Raw genomic sequence first — 19,581 nt, forward strand, 5'->3', positions numbered from 1 at the left:
TAGCTTTCCCCCCCACCCCCCGACTCCAAAGCTAGGAATTTTATTAAACAACTCTGAGAACAGTAACAGATATTTCCTTGCTTTGCTGTAATCTGCCTACCTGAAGTTTCCATCAACGTATTTCAAAAATGCCTTGCTTTTTGTTTGTCTGTTTGTCTGGAACTATTTCCAAATTGAAATGTGTCATTCAGGGCATCCCGAATCTCATGTTCCTGGACCAGCACAACAATAAACTATCTCTTCTTACTCCCATTGAGTGGCAAGTAGTTTGCCTTGACATGTTCACATGTTACATGTGAACAAGTGGAGTGTATTTAAAGGAGCCAGGAGGCAGAACCAACCTGACAGATGGACAGACATGATAATAAAAATTGCCAACTTCGAGCTTCTTCCTCACTACGCTTACCTGTGATAGAGGCCTGGCCTGCTTTTTCTCAGGCCAGCAGCTCGCCTTTCCACGCTTTCCAGCTTACTGGTTGAAGCTGGTCTGCAACATGTTTTCCTGAAGCTGTAGGGCTGTCAGCTCCTCTTTTTTTCCCATAAATTGACCAACCCAAAATGGGAGGAGTGGGGACAGATCCTTGGCCACCAAGAATACCTGTGTGTGTGCTTCTTTGTTTTTAATAAAATTTACCTGCCTGCTATATTTCCATTTTTCCTGCTTTTAATTCTTTAATTAGTAGAGTCAAGCTTGACCAAGACACCCCTAGAAGGTAACATCTCTCTCTGTCTCTGTCTCCCCCCATCATGTATGTGTGTGTGTGTGTGTGTGTGTGTGTGTGTGTGTATGTGTGCATGTGCACTTTCAGGAAGCCCAATCTATTTTGAGCTTAATTAAAATAACTGAATGATTCCGTGCAGTCCTGTTTAGCAACCAACCTCTCCTCCTTCTCTAATTCAAGCTGTACTTCCATTGGCTTCTCTTTGGCAAACATGAGCTATAGTGCGGTGTTTTTTTGTTTTTTTGTTTTTGTTTTTTTGTTTTTTTTTGTATGGCATTTGTAAACACGTCAAGTCCCAAATCCCTTAGGAAACTAGAGAAATAGCACAGACAAGCAAGAACCACAGATTCGGAGTGTGGTGTTTTCTTCAAGACAGCTGATTTGGTCTTCTCAAAAAAAAACAAACAAACAAACAAACAAACAAACAAAAAAAACAAAAAAACCCAGTATTTTAAAAAGCAGAAAAAGCAGAAGGAATTGCTAGTTTAACAAATGAAGGAAACAAAACCAAAAAACAAGGACAAAACAAATATCAAAACAACAGACCAGTAAACAAACAAGCCATCCAATCCCAGCAAATCAGCTAATGCCCGTTGCAAAATACAAATGATGTTGATAATGACGATAACAATAGTAATAATAGCTGTGGTTGTAGTATGAAAGAGTATCTGAGACTCAGGGCTTCTGAATGTCACCCAGAGAGCTATTGCATGAGTACTTAGGTTATTTGAGGTTGGTAACACTATTTAGGAAGTCTTTTGTTTTAGTCGTGGCTATTTCCTTACGTGTTGTTTTGCTTGCAATTTAGGGAGAAACGGCAAAAATAAAGTGTTCTCAAATCGTTTTTTTATATATATAGATACATCAAATATGTCTAGAGGTCAAGTGTTGGATGGTCGAGTTTGGTACTGGGTAGTCCTGATGGATTAGGGAGTGTGTGTAAACGCAGCTTCCATGGTTTTTGCCACTGTTACTATGACGTCACCGCGGAGTTCGAAATCCCGCCCCTGGACAGCTCTCGCAATCTCGCGATACCACGGCTGGCGGCGCGCGCTGCGGTGGGCGGGGCGGGGAGCGCGGGTAGCTTCCGGCCGGGCCGCTGTCTGGGTGGCGCGGCCGGGTCCCCTCGGGTGTCGCCGCTCCTCGCGTCCACGGCCGTCCCCCCGCCCCGCGCGGGGGGTTGGGCGGCCGCGGGAGGCGACTCGGACCTTCCCGGTGCCTGCGGTTCGTTCCGCGCCGTGGCTGTGCGCGCGGCGGGGCGTGGGGGGGCGCCCGAGGTCGGCGGGGCTGCGGCCTAGCCGGGCCTGCCGCCCGGCCCCATGAGGCACAGCCTGACCAAGCTGCTGGCATCCTCGGGTCGCGACTCGTCGAGTGTCCGCGCCGGCCGGCAGGACCCGAGCGCGGCGGCCGCGGAGGCGGAGACCTCGGCGGGGTCGGGATCGCCTGACCGCAGGCCGCCGCCGGGCGACGGGGGCGAGTCGGAGGCGGCCCGGAGGGGGAGCCGCGGCAGCGTGGCCGTGCGCGCGCCCGCGCCGTCGTCCCCTCCAGGGAAGATGGAGGAGGACGAGGAGGACGCGATCGCCATGGTCCCCAAAGAAGAGCCGGAGGACATGGACTTTCTCTCCGGGCTGGAACTGGCCGATCTGCTGGACCCTCGGCAACCGGACTGGCATCTGGAGCCCGGGCTCAGCTCGCCCGGGCCCCTGTCCTCGTCCGGCGGAGGCTCGGAGAGCGGCGGCCTCTTGCGGGGGGACGACGATGACGAGAGCGCGGCCGCGGAGATGCAGCGCTTTTCTGACTTGCTGCAGAGGCTGCTGAACGGCATCGGAGGCTGCAGCGGCGGCGGCGGCGCCGGTGGCGAGCGCGGCAGCGCGGAAAAGAGGCGGAGAAAGTCCCCGGGAGGAGGCGGCGGCGGCGGCGGCACCAACGACAACAACCAAGCGGCGACCAAGAGTCCTCGGAAGGCGGCGGCGGCCGCGGCCCGTCTCAATCGGCTCAAGAAGAAGGAGTACGTGATGGGGCTGGAGAGTCGAGTCCGGGGACTGGCCGCCGAGAACCAGGAGCTGCGGGCCGAGAACCGGGAGCTGGGCAGACGCGTGCAAGCACTGCAGGAGGAGAGTCGCTACCTGCGGGCCGTCCTCGCCAACGAGACGGGACTGGCTCGCCTGCTGAGCCGGCTGAGCGGCGTGGGACTGCGCCTGACCACCTCGCTCTTCAGGGACTCGCCCGCCGGAGACCATGACTACGCCCTGCCGGTGGGGAAGCAGCCGCCAGAACTGCCCGAAGAGGACGACGCGGCGGGAGGAGTGTGTCTCCATGTGGACAAGGATAAGGTGTCGGTGGAGTTCTGCTCGGCGTGCGCTCGGAAGGCGTCGTCTTCTCTTAAAATGTAGGGTCAAGTAATCTGCTCTTTACCCGCGGTTACCCCTTCTGCTCCCTTACACCATGTCAAACACCTTAGTGGGACATCTTCACCGGACACATTTCAGAGGCGGAAAAAAAAGTAATATTAAATCTTTTAAGTGTTTAGCTAAAACGCATGAATGTGACACTGTAACCAACTCCTAATGATAACCTGTGACTATTAAATCTCTCTGACAGTTTCTTTTTTAGGTGATTTCCTTCCTGCCAGGCTCCGTTGTAGGGGTTACAGAACAGTCGTTCCCGCCTCCCAACCTGGTAAGGATCCATCTCTTCACGTAACGCTCATGCTCTTCTGCTTAGTCTGCTTTAACGGGCAACATCTCAATTTGTGTGTGTGTGTGTGTGTGATATTTTTCGTTTGTTTCTTTTTATTGAAAGGTGGGAGGGGAATCTTCATTTGGGCCCTGTCCACCCTGGAAACAGACTTGTGCTGGTCAACGATGTACTTAAAGTTGCTTCTGATTGAAATAGCTGTTAAATGTGTCCCCTTGTTCAGAGTTGCGTGTCCCTAGCTCTTCTGTCCCCAGTGTGGACATGGCCTTGGAGGACATCGGTTCCAACTGTACACTGAAACCTGCTAATAGAGATACAGTTTGGAGACAGTGAAACAGGTGAAGTGAATGGAACTTCCGAGTTGTACCCGGTGCAAATTGGAATTCCAATTGTAGAGCAACTTTTCAGAGGTTGACATAAGTATTTGAGGCATGCACAAATGTGGTATTTTTCTGGAGATGACAAATCTCTTAAAATACTTAAGAATGCCTTCTAGTTTACAGTAGAAAATACAGAAATACAATCTATATAAGATCCTTATATTGCATCACTTAAGTTGGAAATTAACATACTCTTCAGATTTCTGGAAGAATGATTAATGAAATGTCTGAGGACCAGCACAGTAATGATCACTTGAGTATGAAGAAATTGTTGGAAGCATTTATTTTTGTTGTATTAAAATTTAGACTAAATTGTGTATGTTTAGATATTGAAAGTTATGAAATGTGAATGAAAACATGTAAAGTGAGGCTTCACAAAGAATCTTATTTTCCCTATTTCAAAAACTTTTCACTTTGTAAAATTAAATATTTCGGGCCACTTAATCATATGATTGATACTGTTTTTTCCGGAGGTGGAAAGTATTTTTCCCTTGAAATACTGTTTATTGTCCACTTGTCTAAATCTGTGTTATCATGTCCTAACGTGCAAGAGGCATTAAATTCTTTGTGAAACATCACTGTTTGATAAAGGATATACGTATTTAGCATCCTTGTTTTTCTTTGTGCTAAAGTGGATACAGCTGTTGGGGCAGAAGAGACGGGACCAGCTGCTGGCCACATTTCCTGCTTTATTTTAAAAGGTAGTATAAGAAATAAGGAAGAAGAGGTAATATCAGGGCTTCTGCTGTCTTTTGTTTTTAAAATGTTCATAATTAAGTATTTTCCAGCAGTCCAAAGATGTAAGTTATCTTACACATAAGATGTTTTCTTTTGTTATTTGTTTATGGAAATGGAATCTTGTTCTTGCACAACTAACTGTAACTGTTTTATTGCTAGATAATATGATTTGAGACTTAGATTAGTCTCTGGTTTTCAGTATATCACATTTTGTAAAGTTATCCACTGCACTTGAGCATGAATGGGTAGTAGCCAATCTCTCACAACTTGGAGTGATGGACCTGCTTCTTCAAGGGCAGGAACAAGCCCCCACAATGCAGCTGCATGGATTTTAGTGCCTACTGAATTATATATATACATATATATATATATACATATATATATACATAGAGATAAACCAAAAGTAGTTGGAAAATTATTTGAAATGACTAATTTGTGCTCCTTCTGAAATATGTTAAATGTAGCTTTTGAAACAGAAGCCTTGAATTGAAATTTAATACTTGAACATTTTTGTATATTTCTTTGTATATAATTTTGTGCAGTACCAATGACAAAAATATGGTGTCATAATAAAATCAGGTTTGTTGATCTTTCAGTTATGGGCTCAAAGAATTTATTCATCGTTAGCATGACATTGGGAAGTAGTGGATGAAAATAGGAAAATCCAATTCTTGGTAATACAGACTGTGATCTTAGTCAAAAGGTTCTGGAAGCAGTAAGCTTGTTTTCCTAAGAATTACACCATTTCCGTGGACTGTTCTTAACATCTGCTTTTCCTGCATTCAAGGTGTGGGTTTGGGAGATACAGTTTCTGAATTGGGATGTTTTGAAATTCCAGTACAGACTGTAGAATGTCATTTTATAAATTGTAGTTTGGGGAATTAGAGCTCTTGACAGTGGCAAGATTAGAATGCCTGAATTTGAAGCTGCTTTGTTAGGGTCCCCATCCTTTAGTAACTGTCTTTTCTAGTTCCATTTCATTGTTTCTTTCCTAGTTTGGGCAACAATGGTTTTTGTCATTTTTTTTCTTTTTTTTGTTTTTGTTTTTTGCATCAACTCATGGTCTTGTTTTACTTGGTAACTGCATGTATTTAGGACCGATTAGGGGCTTTAAATTTTCTCATATTTATGTGTAAGCATATTTTTCTGTAAATGTTTGGGTTTCTCAATTTACAACAGTTGTTTAATTTCATTGTGTAGTAAACAGTATCTTAAAGTGTCCTGTTCACTACTTGTTAATTAAAAATTATGATTAATATAAAACTGTTGTCTTACTATCTTTAGAAATTGTGTTGTGAATAATTAGTATTTTGATAGAGAGTTCTGGAATATAAAATAGATGAAAATTTTCAGGTTCCATTGTATTTAATGTGATGGTTGAGAACAAATTAGCATTTGGGGAACTATTTCGAGTTTGATTTCTGATTTGTACCTATGTAGTAAAAATGATAGAAAACCTAAAGATGTAGCTTTTTAATCTCTGTCTTCCTCTGGAGGTCAGTATTCATACATGAATTAACTAACACATATTGGCATAGTATTTCTATAATGGTAACTTAAGTTTTATCCTTTTTAAACCAGGCTTAACTAAAAAGTACATGTTTGTTAAAAATGTAGTCACACCTCTGATATATCCAACAAAGTATTCAAAATATTTTAAATATCTGTGCGTTTTATACTCGCTAAATTAATCTCTTTCTCTTCTCTTTAAACAGCTTAGCAGTATCTGCAAAAACGAATCTTTTCCTACAACCTGTTAACTGACTGGACTGATGGTAACAGTAATTGTGGGAGCCATGTCGGTCAAAAATTTGGCATCTGCTGCAAAACATGAATGCCATTTCCAAGTTCCCAAATTACCTCTATACTGATTACACTTTCCAGAAACGGAGATATGAAAAGATTCTCTGGAATGCTTGAAAGACTTAATAGAAATCCATGAGACTAAGTTAATTTTGGAACAAAATTACATCTTTTTGTCCTTTCATGGCAGTAACACTAAATTTATTGCATACTTTTTAAAAAAAATTGTAACTATTGGAGAAGAGAATTATAGTGTTTTATTATCAGGAAACATTAGATTTTTACACAGTCAAGAACACATTCTGTGGATTAGAGTTAGAGGGTTAGAGTGACATAAGTAGCCAGCAGTGGTCACAGGACTCACCACGGGTTTGTATTTCTGGAATGTGAAAAGCTGCTTTGGAAGATAGACACCTTGCTGAGTAGAATAAAGTCCTCAACCTAAAGAGTAGTGTTTTAAAATAGATATTTTGATTGTATATTTTTTTAAAAGTGATTATAATGTGTGGGTAGTACTGCCATTTAGGGTAACATGAGCTTGTGTGAAATCCCAGGTTTGGCATTTTGGACATTGAGTACTTGATCCTGTTTGAATGTGTTGAGGCTTCTGATGAATGACATAGTTTCTACTGTTCTGTTAAAATTTCTGTAGTGTTTGTTCTGTAAGGATCTCCATATTTTGGATGATAATGGCTTATTTCATATTACAAGTAAAAAACCCATTCAGAACCCAATCATTTTTTCATTATTGTTGAATTATGCTAATACGTTTTTCATCTGTTTTAGACTTTTATTTTTGGCTCACGTGGGAAATAATGCAGATAGAAGAGGGAGATGATGGGAAGTAGTGTTATTACACTATAACCATGATATTCAAGATCCATTCAGGTCCTCTGCTTGTCTTCTTCACCTGTGTGTTCAGTGTCTCTAAAGCCAAAGAGTACAGGAAATTCCTGCAGGCTTCTATTTAAAGTAGCCAATGCTACTGTAGCCGAAGATTTAGGTACTTTGGTGTCAAGATGCAATGTGGATAATTCACTAGAAATGCGTATCTTAAGAATACGAAGTTATGTGGTTGAGGGAGTAGATCAAGTGCTCACAGATACAATTTTTTTTTAAATAAATGATTCTTCAAAGTTAATAATATTCGTGTTTTCCCCCTTTGTACATGTCGATTCTAAGTTGTAAGACCTACATTTATATTTTTATTGTGTTTCTGGGTTCTTCCCAATGCCATCTATATATTAGAAATTAAAAAGGCCTTTCATTATGGCCACTACAGAGTTTTTCATATATTTGAATTTATATACCATTATGTGTGGGTTCAGTATTTAACCAGTTACCCTGTTTTACAATACTCCATATAATTTTTGTTGATTTAAACTTATTATCTGAAAATATTTTATGTTAAGAACTAATTTATAGATCTAGTCACAAATTATGTTTGGAGCATTGTATAATTCTGTCAGTGTAAAAAATTTTATTATAGCTCAAAAGTGTTTCCAAATTTTTATTATCCTGCTGGGGTCAAATTTCTAGACCCTTCTGGCTCTTAACTGAGTTTGGATTTTAATATGTGTATACAAACACATATGTCTACACACACATACACACATATATATATTTTACATACAACAAATAAGAATATTCTTTAAAACAGTGTATCTGGACAGAGCAGATTGTAAAATTCAAAATACTTTTAATGGTTGTTAACTTTAATTGGGGTGAAATCTTAATCATTGTCCTCTGAGGTCTGAGCTAGGAAGGGCTCAGTTCCTCTAGGTTTAATGTTCCTCACAGTTCGTGTTATATCCCTGCCTTCTGAACAGGGTTTTTGTAGACTTGTAGCAGTAGACTAAGCATTTACTGCCTAGTCCCCATTTCTACCAGTTTAAAAAGAGGATTTGACTATGTAGCAGAGGGAAGAGTTCAGGATCCTTTTGTGATAGAAAGTTAAACACAGGCATAGTTAGTATTAGGAGTTCAGTCCTGGGGCCATTTCAAGCACAGTAAACAGTTTGTACTCACCAAGTCACATGGTTGTACCACTGAATTTTCAGTTACTTTAGTTGATTATACCATCTGTATATATAAGGAATCTAATTTAGCAATTATATTTAAGGGTTATGTTTTTACTTTGATCAATTGAATTACTCATTAAAAGAGAATGTAGGTGGATAGTTTTGTATCAGAAAGCCTTTACTTTCGCTAATATTCCTTGTAAAAATAGGCAATTGTGTACAAAATACATTTTGTCTTTGCAGTTCTAAAAGTTAAGCATATTAAAACTTGGGAAGCAAGAGAAATCATGACTAACCCAAGGGAAGATACAGTAATTTTTTTCTTTTCCCTCATAATTATACTTAAAAAAACAATATACTTAAAAAATAAAGACTATTTCATGTGCTCTTTGAAGGAACAAATCATCTTGCATTCCAGAAACTAGGCTAAATTTCACTTACAATTTAATAGCCTTGTTTCGTTATTGATGGAGACATGGTGTGCAGTGTATGTAGGTCAAGCTAGTCTCAAACTTGGGACAATGGCCCTGCCTTTTCCTCCCAATTGCTAGGCATGCCTGGGTAGTTTGCTTTACACAGAAGCCTATTCACATGCCAAGCTGCCTTTTCAAAATTAACAAGTCACAGTATCTAGAAGGAATAGTTAAGATATACTTATGAACGAAACCATACTTAGTATGGTTTTAGGGACGGTTACACTCTTCTGTGGTGACTAGCTGCTTCATGGAGAATTGATCTAGTGTGCATTACTGAGACTGTGTTCACAGCTCACTATCTTGGAGACTTATAGCTAGTGGCTCATATTAACAGTACGGGTATTTATCATCACAGAAATTGGACAGTGTGCATTTGATGACACCATAGTAGTCGTTTAAACAAGGCTACAAAGCCCTTGGGAAGAAGACAGCAGATGACTCCAGAAACATACATGATCTAAGGAAATGACTTCATGAGCATACTTCAGAAAGCAAAAATAGGGACAGTTGGCTGTGAGCGAGGTCACTCAGGAAGGTAGTGAATTATAGGCTACCATGCTCAGCACCATACATGGGGAGAAAAGCTCGAGCCTGAGAGTCTGAAGAACTTAAGGTGACTTTATAAACCCTGTAGCTCCCAAGACGTAGGCTGGAATTGATCCTTTGAGTAAGATGAATTGTACTAATGGAAACAGCCTAAACAGAATAATAAAGCATAAGTAACATGCTGTATTTATAAGTCAAAAAACAAAACAAAGTCAAAAACAACCTTTTTCTTCCCGTTTGGCTTTGTTCATAATTGCTATGTAGTTATTTCTCTTCTTGGCTGTAGACCAAACTAAATGTTAATGTAAAGGAGTGGTACTGGCAGTGGTTAAGAAACAGTATTGGACAAACTAGAGAGATTATATGTTCTTTTAAATTTGTTTTCTGAGCTAGGATAGGTCCTCTTGCATGCCAAACAACCATTCTGCCACTAACTTACATTCCCAGCCTCAAAAGTATACCTCTTTAGTTTTTATTGCTGATCTAACTTTCGTTGCTCTGTAGTCTCTCTTTGCAGGTCAGAGTTGTATCTTGTAAAAAATTACAAGTCTGTATTTTTAATATAAGAAACAGATTATTTTATTTTTGTTGTACATATTTGCTTTAAGTCAGTGAATTTCTGAGCCAGGTTCAGGTAGCTGAAGGGCCTTTATGAGGAGATTATATTGTTTGCACCCAAGGTATGCGGCAAACACAGTCTGAAGTACAATGGGAAATACCATCTTTCTACAGACAGGCTTAGAAACTGTAATCCAGTAATTTAAGAAGTTTCCTTTCTGTGGCAGAGGGCTTGATTCATACCTGTAAGAAAACATATTGATCATCGGACATGTACATCTTAATAAGTCTTAAAGTAATTTTAAGGTAAAATTATCTAAAAGACAATGGGAGTCTTCCTTTTTTATTGGCATATATTCACTGTTGGCAGCAATGGGTTTCATAGCCGTTTTCATTAATGCCTTCTCTTCAGTCTTAAAAATGATTCTGGTTTCTTGTGCCTCTTTAGTTCCCCTCTGGAAGTGCACAGAATAGTCAGCTCCAAGAGTTCAGATAGTAACTGGAGTGATTACAGGTAGCAGTTTGCAACAGCATTTTTCTTTAGGACATGTGTGGAACTTTTTTTTTAAAAAAAATATTTATTTATTATGTATACAACATTCTGTCTGTGTGTATGAAAGCAGGTCAGAAGAGGGAACCAGATCTCATTACAGATGGTTGTGAGCCACCATGTGGTTGCTGGGAGTTGAACTCAGGACCTTTGGAAGAGCAGGCAATGCTCTTAACCTCTGAGCCATCTCTCCAGCCCTGGAAACTCTTAGACTATTTTATATGAACAGCTGTTACTGCTGGACCTACCGCACCCAGACTGGCTTGTTTGTAGCAAGGATGGAGTGCGCTGAAGGCAGTGCAGGAACTGCAGAGATGCAGCATGACAGAGAACGGCTTTAACACCCCTGAGAAGGGAAACACTGCCTCTGGTCTAAATGACTCAACAGGACAGTATATTTTTGGTCTTTTTAAGTTCTGAGTTCTTTAGGTAAATAAAAGTTTTAAAATTAGAAATCAGTCCTACCTGGCAGCAAGGCTTCCATTCACAGGAATAGCCAAAAGGACAGGGTATACACCACCCATACCAAAACCGACCAGTGCGCCCCGGGTCATGGCACAGGCCTCACAGTTCAAGGCACCTGGGGGAGGAATGGCGAAAGTGATGCTCAGGATGTTTGAGCAAACGTGACTTACAAAGCAGAAGGTTTACATTCTATTTTCAGTGACAGCAGAAAAGACCTTGTAAGTCACGCTCCTGTATGAGGACATGCTTAGCATGTTTAAGGCCTTGGGTGGGAAATACTGAGAAACAGGAAAATAGCTAGACTTGATCTGGATTCTTAAACATTTGAATCAGTATTAACAGAAAATAAAACAAAAAATGCCTTCCTTGGCCCCTACAATGGTATTTTTTTCATTCAGAACAATCCTATACACACACGGAATACTCAGGACACAAGGCAGTTTTAAGGAAGTTTTTTTTTTTTTTTTTTTTTTTTTAACACTAAATACTACACATGCACAGTGCTTCAAGAGATGACAGAATTGTATTCCCACAACATACTTTCCTTGAGAGAACTTCATACAATGTGGAAATGAGCAGAAGAAACAAAGGCAGCACTACGGGAATGAACTATGACTGTTGTACATGTACTCTGCTTTGTTGGCACGATCAGTTGTGTAACAAGACAGCAAGATTCAGCCTTCCCTGAGGACTGCATTATAGCCTACAGCTATTCAGTATTAATATTTTGGTACTAGGATAGGGTGTACTAAGGCAAACTAGGGATAACAAATAAAGCATACCTTCATTCAAAGGTAAACTTACAAAACCTGTGAAAGTCAGGCTCGCTGTCATAAATGGCATCAAGGCCATTGGTAAGCTAGAAGCTAGCCGAGCTTGTGTCACATGCAGGATGCGCCGGAAAAGACTGTTTGCTATTAGGCCACTGAAAGCAGCATTAAGTCCGACATATATGGATCCATGTTGAAGCAGATACCTGAGGGCAAGGAAAAAAATAACTTGTTTCCACGATTTGGTTAAGTTCTTCAATTTTGATATGTTACAAAACTTACTAGCACACTGGGAAGAATTAGACATCTCTTCCCCTTACAGGGCCATAAAACCAAAATTAAATTAGTGTCACATCTACATTTCTAGTCTAAAAAGGCTTTTGAATTCGGGCAGCATATAAGGATGCAGTGATACTAGCTACATGCATTTTGTGATTTTAATGAAGAGCCTTGCCTGAATTATATAAGAGGGAGCAGCGGGAGATGCCTGGCTCTTTTGAGTTCATATATTTAAGAATACAACACCTTCTAAGGTGTTACTACTGACTTATACCCTTTGTGTCTATAAAGAACTTGCTTATACACACAGATATATATTCAACTTTGTTTCAGTAGTATGGAATTAATGTATTTCCTTTTACTCTTCCCTTAAGTGTTAATATTATCCAGATTAGGAAATTGGGGTAACTAACATTTAAGTGAAACATTATACTAGGTAGTTTACAATAACTCAGTGATGAACATTTTATTGGTAATTTGAGATAAGTAGAGAAACAGATTTTATGTCAAAATATATGCTCTATATGTCTAGTTTTGGGGAGAAATGCCTAAAAGCACCAGTACAACTAGAATTGAGTTACACAGTCTGCTTTCCAGCATTTGTGTTGTGATCTGCGTTGTGGCTCCCTGGTGGATGTTTCTCATTTTTCAACCCATCAGAGTAACCCTAAAGGTGTCTCCCCTAGGTCCTGGAGTTTGTGCTTATTTTAAAAGCTTTCCTAGGACATGATACTGAGCATTTGTGTGTGAGATGATGCTTTCCTGACCTCCCACTTGGCACTCACCATGCCTGCCATTTCATTCACTGAGCACTAGTTCCATAAGGTGGCTTGTTGCTACAGGGACAAGAAAAGCTGCATTCTACCGTCGAGATTCTCCTAGTTGGCTACATGGGAAGAGAGTGAATTGATGTTTTCACAGCTCTAGAAATCGCTCAGGAAATTCTAGACAGCTACAGCCCCAACTTGAAAAGCCTGTTTTTTGTAGGGGTTAAAGAAACAGGGAACTTGAACACTTTTGCAAATATATAAAAGTCACAAAATGGGAGTCATCCCTATTTAACCGTAGGAGCCAATGCTTGAAACAGTGGCGCTGGAACCTGCAAATAATCACTTTCTCGTCTTGCGACTAATCTGTAGTTTGCTGTGGCTTTAAAATGAAACATTTTTATCGTTTCCAAGCTAAATCTTAACCTTCCAATACCAGCTCAGTTCCCAGTGCCCTTCTGTAACTTGTTGGAGTGCCCACTGGTGGCCGGGTTTCTTCTTGTTTCTGTTGTCATCATCTCAGTTCCTTAGGACAGTCGTCCAGGCTTTCCCTACCTTGTGCAGGTTTTCTGTGCATCTCAAGAAACAGCACCAGGAAACAACTAAATGGGGGTGTCTGTGGGGGTAGTGGTAAAGGGCACATAGCTGCTGAAATTTATCAAGTTCTCAGCTACTGCTCAGTACATAGGTTAGGTTCTCTGCTGTAAGACGGTAAGTGCCAGGGCTGGAGAGATGGCTCAGAGATTAAGAACTTTGCCTGCTCTACCAAAGGTCCTGAGTTCAATTCCCAGCAACCACATGGTGGCTCACAACCATCTGTAATGGGGTCTGGTGCCCTCTTCTGGCCTGGAGACATAGACACAGACATTGTATACATAATAAATAAATAAATATTTTAAAAAAAGACGGTAAGTGCCAGCAAAAAGTGGAGTTGGTGTGGTTTCCACACTGGAAGACGCAGCAATCTCCAAAGTAATATTTTACGTCTCAGCTCCCCTGTGATGTAACCAGAGTAACTTAACTATTCTGGTTCTTTTTTGTTTTTTTTTTTTTTTTTTAAATATTTGTTCTCATTACAGATGGTTGTGAGCCACCATGTGGTTGCTGGGAATTGAACTCAGGACCTTTGGAAGAGCAGGCAATGCTCTTAACCACTGAATCATCTCTCCAGCACACTATTCTGGTTCTTTTCACTGGTGCCAATCGCCTACTTTAAATCTATTCCCCAAACTGGCTGGAATAGACAATAACGTTAGTTGAATCAGATTTTTTCTGCTTAAAACCCTGCGACATCTTATAGAGACATTTTAATACTAAGGGATCTTACCTTTCTGATTCCGGAAGTTGTTTAATTTTTCTGGATATGATATTAAATATTAAGTCGTCTTTGATAGTACTTTGTTTATGCTCTTCCATCTTGGACTAAAAAACATAAAATGCCATTTTAAAATATATCTAGAAAGAGTCTCCTGAGATACCTTCGAAAGTTGTAGATTAACTTCATAATCTGAAAAGTCAGTGTATATGCAGCATACTAACAAAACATCTCCGCCCGCCCTTCCCCCCAGGAAAGCACAACAGAAGCCTGAACATGAAAAACAGCGAATGAGTTTCTAAGAAATACACTTCACAATCTTTATTTCCTAAGCAGTTTATAACAAACATGAAACAAAAATTATGAAATGTTTAATTCAGACATGATGACATGCCTGTAGTTGCTGCACTTGGCTGGACCCAGGACTGTCCTTGGCTCCATGGGAGTTTGAGGTCAGCATGAGCAACATGAAAATTTACCACAGGAACAAAACCCAAAGAACTGTGTTCAGGAGACAAGTGGAAAATGAAACTACCAACCAGTACACTTTGATAAAATGTTAGCCATTAGGCGGATACTAAAATCACATAGATCTATCAGGTACTTGGGTTAGTTAACATTAGACAATGTCCTGGAAGCAAGTAGGAGGCTGTGCCATGCTGCCGATGGAGCTATAAATTGTATTTCAAGTGAGTGTAACCACTTTGTTAAGACCATTTGGGGTCAGGAAGTGGCACTGTTGGAAAGGACAAGAATTAGGGCCTCAGGCTCTCCAGCTCTCACGAAAGGTCTCCAGTTCCAGGGAAATGGATACCCTCTTCTGACTTCCATGGGCATTGCAGACGTGTGTACTAGGCCACACTTGGACACACATATACACATGATTAAAAATAAAATCTGGAGCTGGAGACACGGCTGAGCAGTTAAGAGCACCAGTTGTTCCCACAGTGCCGAGTTCAATTCCCAGCACCCAGCTCACAACTATGGCTCCAGGCCAGGGTGATCTGAGGCCCTCTTCTGGCCACTGCAGGCACTGAACAGACGTGACAGACACTTTAGACCGAACACAGCCCACATGCCAGTAGTTTGCTGATCTCTGTACCAGATAGAGTGAATGTCAAAATGGCAAACGAGTTTTTGTGTACAGATTCAGCTCTTTAAAAAAAAATACTTCCGGGTGGCAGTTATGAAAAGCAAAGGCCACCTGCGGTGACCTGTAACACTAGCCTTTGGGAGGCGGAGGCAGAAGGTTGTCAGTTTCTGAGCTACAAGCTATTTCTCAAAAAAATAAATCTAAATACTACGCATATTTCCGAAAATGTCTGCATAAAAAATGGAATACCGGAAAATTAAATTTAGTCAAGGTTACCCTGTATGTAAATTGACAGTACTGAGAAATCCAGTAAGGCGTTCCCCTCTAGGGTGGAGAGGGAGGAGGGGCTCAGCACACGCAGCTCCCCCGCCGTCGTCACCCGGTGCAGCTGCGACAGTGGCGTAGTTTTACTCACCGCTCCGCCGGATGAGCGGCACCTTATGCCCTCCTTCCAGCCGCCGGTGCTTTCCTAGGGTCTCCCGCGCCCGGGTTCACCACAACCTTCCCTCGGGTCGCCGGGGCGCCATCTTTGGCCGACACGTGATCACGTCGCTGCTTCTGCTTCCTGGGGAGGAGCTTCCGGTCCGGGATCAGCGGAGGGCGGGCGGCTGAAGAGGGCCGGGTCCTGCCGGCAGGAACCGCCGTCCCCCGGGGCTGGAAGCCCGAATCCTCCCCAGCTGGGCACCAGCCTGCTTCCAGCTCCCGGCGGGTGTCGGCTGCTCCGGCAGTGAAGTTAGCCCAAGACTTTTTTGCTCCATCTACGGTCGCTAGAATCGTCAACTCTCTGTACCACGCTGTGCTGTGGGTGACTGTCAGCGCAAGGGGCGCAATTCCATGCAAGCCCTCGTTTGCCTCAAGCATTCCCGGTATCCTCCAGAACACTGCTTAAACAGGGTTGGGTGAAAGTAGTGTCAAAGTAACTGTTCAGAAGCAAGGAAGCCGGGCGGGATAGCGCACGGTTTAATCTCACCATTCAGGAGTCGGGGACAGGGGGATAGCTGTGAATTCCATGTCAGCCTGGTCTCCACAGTGAGTTCCAAACAAAGCACCCTGAGGATCTAGGGTCTCTCTCTATAAAGTCCGCACAACTGGTAACCCTTGTCATGAGCCATACCTCTTAAGACTTCTGTCTCAGTTCTCATCTGCTACATTCTAGATCCATAAAACGGGAAGAGACAAAATTCTTTAACTGGTTATTTTGTAAAGTTGTGAATAGTCGATAAAAATGCCTATCAAATTGCTTGGCGAGTCCTTGGGTTTTATCATATAAGAATGAGTAGATACCCCGGAAAACCTGAGAGGTATCAAGTCAATTCTAGTAAAAACCAGAAATTACTTAGATTCTTGTGGAAACAAACTCGGTCCTCTGCAAGCAGCTGCTTTTAACCACCGAGCCCTTTATCCTGGGAGTAGGCTAACGCTGATACTACTGGCTGTAACTGAACAACTGTTCACTTCTCACTTTTTGGGGGAAAGTTTGTATAATTTTGACATTATTTGAATGTTTGGTAAAATCACTGGAGTTTCCTTAGTTGGGAGGATTGTAACTCTAAATCCAGCATCTATATAGACATTTGAGTGCTCTACTTACAGATATCTTTTAGATTGAACTTCGTAAGTTTTCACAGGACAAAATGAAATGCCCATTTGGTTTAAAATTTCAAAATTATTGTATTAAATTGTTCTTAAGCTTTTCCTTATTGCTTTAATATCTGTGGACCCTGCAGTGACCTCATGTGTTTTCTCTTTGGTGCCTGATTAGTCTGGGTAATGGATTATAATTATTTTTAGCTTCTTGAAATTTCAGTTTTTTGTTTCAATGATATTTTTTAATATGGGTTTTTGTTTTCAAATTGAATTTTTTTCTTCTATGCTATTTATTATCTCCTTTCTTATTTTTACCCGAGACTTAAGTTTTCTTCATTTTCTTCTAGTTTCTTAAGGACGTGCATGGGTGAGGTCATTGGTTTGAGATTGCTTTACCCTTTGGGATGTGTCATAAGTTCCCCTCTAAGTACCTCTTTTCTCCCACAGCTTTTTGAAATTTAAAATTAAAATTACTTATATTCAGCTAAAAAAATCTTGTAATTTCTCTTAAGTTTCTTGATCATCTGGAAGTGTCTTGGTTTTCTGTTTTTAAATTTCTGGTTCAGTTCTTTTATAGTTGGAGAACATGCTTGGTAGGGTTTGAATCCTTTTAAAATGTATTGATATTTATAATGCAGATTCTGCTCCAACTGAGTTTTTCGTGTGTACATGAAAAGAATATGTACTCTTCTGTTGTGACAAGAATTCCAGAAAGCAGCAGGTAAGACAAATTGGTGATTGTGCTCCTTTGCTTGGAGAGGTGGGGTCTGTGTGGCTTGAGACTCTTGGGAATACAGATGATTCTGCCTCAACTTCCTGAACAGCTGGAAATACAGGCACATGCTACTGTGCCCAGCAGACAGTATTGTTTGAGTGTTCGTCATACTTTCTAATTTATGCCAGCTTTTCAATTAAGTCACGTTACTGAAATTTCCAACTTTTATAGGAAATTTCCCTCTTCTATTCTTCATACATTTTCAAACTCTATTATTATATGATTAAGACCAGTGATCCTTGTGTCATTGTGAAACAGCCTCCTAGTCCCTTGGTGATACCGTTATAAAGCCTGCTTTCATACTGACACACCTACTCCCAAATTCAATTGGTTTCAGTACAGGAAAGGCTTCCCCTTGTGTGTGCACACACGTGTTCCTGCTCTAGAGGCAGTGGGACCTGGGAGAATGGAGATGATAAATGAGGCCTTCAGGAATAAAATTAGTACCCTTAGACAAGAGGCTGCAGAGACACCTTTTGCTCCATCTCTGTGAACTAACACAATAGAAAGGAGTCAGTTTTGATCTAGAAGGCAGGCTAGGGTCACTACCGCCATGATGAAACACCATGACCACAGCAACTTAGGGAAGTTGGAGAAAGTCACATCAAGTGAATTGTCAGACTCAGAAGTCACATAAAATTGTGTGTGTGTGTGTGTGTGTGTGGTGTGGTGTGCTTGTCTGTATCCATGCACTGACACCAGAGGAGGGTGTGAGGTCTCCTCCATCACTGTCCTCCTCTTCAAGCAGGGCCTCTCACTGAATTGGAACTTGTGTCTTTTGGCAGTGCTGGCAGACACAGTCCCAATGTTCTTTCTGCCTCTGCCCCACTCAGCACTGGGCTGCTGCCAATGGCCATCCCAGAGGAGCAGCGGGTGGCAATTGAAGTTTTGGGTGTCAGTCCACTAGGAAGAAAATGATCGATCAATCTTGTTTAGGCAAGGCCACGACATGCAACCCCAGAATGTCTTTTGCTTCTGCTGTGCCTTTACATGTTTGTTGCAGCTCTTTCTCTGGTATCTAGCATGATGTGAGTGGATGTGGGGAGATCTCCACTGCCTGTAGTATGTTTAGCTCTTGGAAACATCCCATTCTCCTGGGCATTTTTATCTGTGGATTGTCAAAAAGGACCCCTCCCTAAGCTGTACTGCCTAAATTGATAATAATAATAATGATACACCCTATACAAAATTTTGGTGAATAAAAATATAAAAGGATATGTTTCACAGGCAGGGCCTAAGAATTTCACCTAAGGAAGAGCATAGCTTCTTAAGTTAATGATTTCAATGAATACAAAACAAAAAGTAAAATCAGCATGTTTTCTATATCCCTTACATGATTAAATAATTTATATATTACAGGTGAAAAACAAATTATCCCAAGGATTTGCATGCATTCATACTCTTCCCAGAATTCTCCTAGTCTGGTCACCCCGCCTATTCTTGCCTGGCTATTGGCCAATCAGTGTTTTATTAAACCAATACAAGTGATGACAAACCTTTATAGTGTACAAGAGCATTGTCCACAGCAGACAACACTAGGGAAACAGGAGTGTTAAACACACAGGGCTGTCTCCTCAAAGGGAGGGATGTATAACCTGTTTGCACCCAGAAGGCTGGGAGTGGACCTTTGTTAACAGCCTGGTAACCTTTGTATTATCTGTGTGGCCAAGACCACATTGGATCCTCCCTCAGACCCTTATTTTGAGCTTGTTTTTCTCAGTCAGCCAACCTATTAGAACCTATCTTTATGGAAGATGTCACTTTAACAGAGAGTTTCGATGTAGTCAAGCTTTGTTGCACACATGAGATTGAGTTAATTATCACTAGGGAACTTTTACTAATTTGTGGTGTGCTTAAATATGCCTAAACTACACAAGGTTAGACCCTTGAAGTTTGAGCCAACACCTGCTGCTGAGTCTTGCTGAATTGAACTGCCTTCTTTCCTGTCTAGCATACTCTGCTGGCCCTGGGGGTTGCAGAGATCCCTCCGACTGCCGCCCAATGCATGGGGCTTGACTCTTGGAGAAGGTAAGAAAATC

At 41.5% G+C, this 19,581-nt stretch overlaps 2 protein-coding genes across 4 annotated transcripts; one reads left to right on the forward strand and one right to left on the reverse strand.

Moving 5' to 3' along the window:
• The first annotated feature begins 1,847 nt into the window (after positions 1–1,847).
• Positions 1,848–7,481, forward strand: Crebzf (CREB/ATF bZIP transcription factor). Of its 3 annotated transcripts, XM_038314076.1 has the most exons (4): positions 1,848–3,111; positions 3,324–3,401; positions 4,432–4,500; positions 6,253–7,481. In XM_038314076.1, the coding sequence occupies exons 1-2, from the start codon at positions 2,042–2,044 to the stop codon at positions 3,337–3,339; spliced, it is 1,086 nt and encodes a 361-aa protein (XP_038170004.1). In that variant the 5' UTR covers positions 1,848–2,041; the 3' UTR covers positions 3,340–3,401; positions 4,432–4,500; positions 6,253–7,481. The 3 variants fall into 3 exon arrangements, with proteins under 3 accessions (XP_038170004.1, XP_038170003.1, XP_038170007.1); XM_038314075.1 differs by having other exon boundaries at positions 4,432–7,481; XM_038314079.1 differs by having other exon boundaries at positions 1,850–3,401; positions 4,432–7,481.
• A 2,456-nt stretch (positions 7,482–9,937) lies between these two features.
• On the reverse strand, positions 9,938–15,750 carry Tmem126a (transmembrane protein 126A). Its single transcript, XM_038313676.2, has 5 exons — positions 15,596–15,750; positions 14,100–14,194; positions 11,739–11,932; positions 10,957–11,071; positions 9,938–10,184 (listed from the first exon to the last, which is right to left on the reverse strand). The coding sequence occupies exons 2-5, from the start codon at positions 14,186–14,188 to the stop codon at positions 9,992–9,994; spliced, it is 591 nt and encodes a 196-aa protein (XP_038169604.1). The 5' UTR covers positions 14,189–14,194; positions 15,596–15,750; the 3' UTR covers positions 9,938–9,991.
• Between the last annotated feature and the right edge of the window lie 3,831 nt (positions 15,751–19,581).

This window comes from Arvicola amphibius, chromosome 12 (genome assembly GCF_903992535.2).
Source record: "Arvicola amphibius chromosome 12, mArvAmp1.2, whole genome shotgun sequence".
Lineage (NCBI taxonomy): Eukaryota > Metazoa > Chordata > Mammalia > Rodentia > Cricetidae > Arvicola > Arvicola amphibius.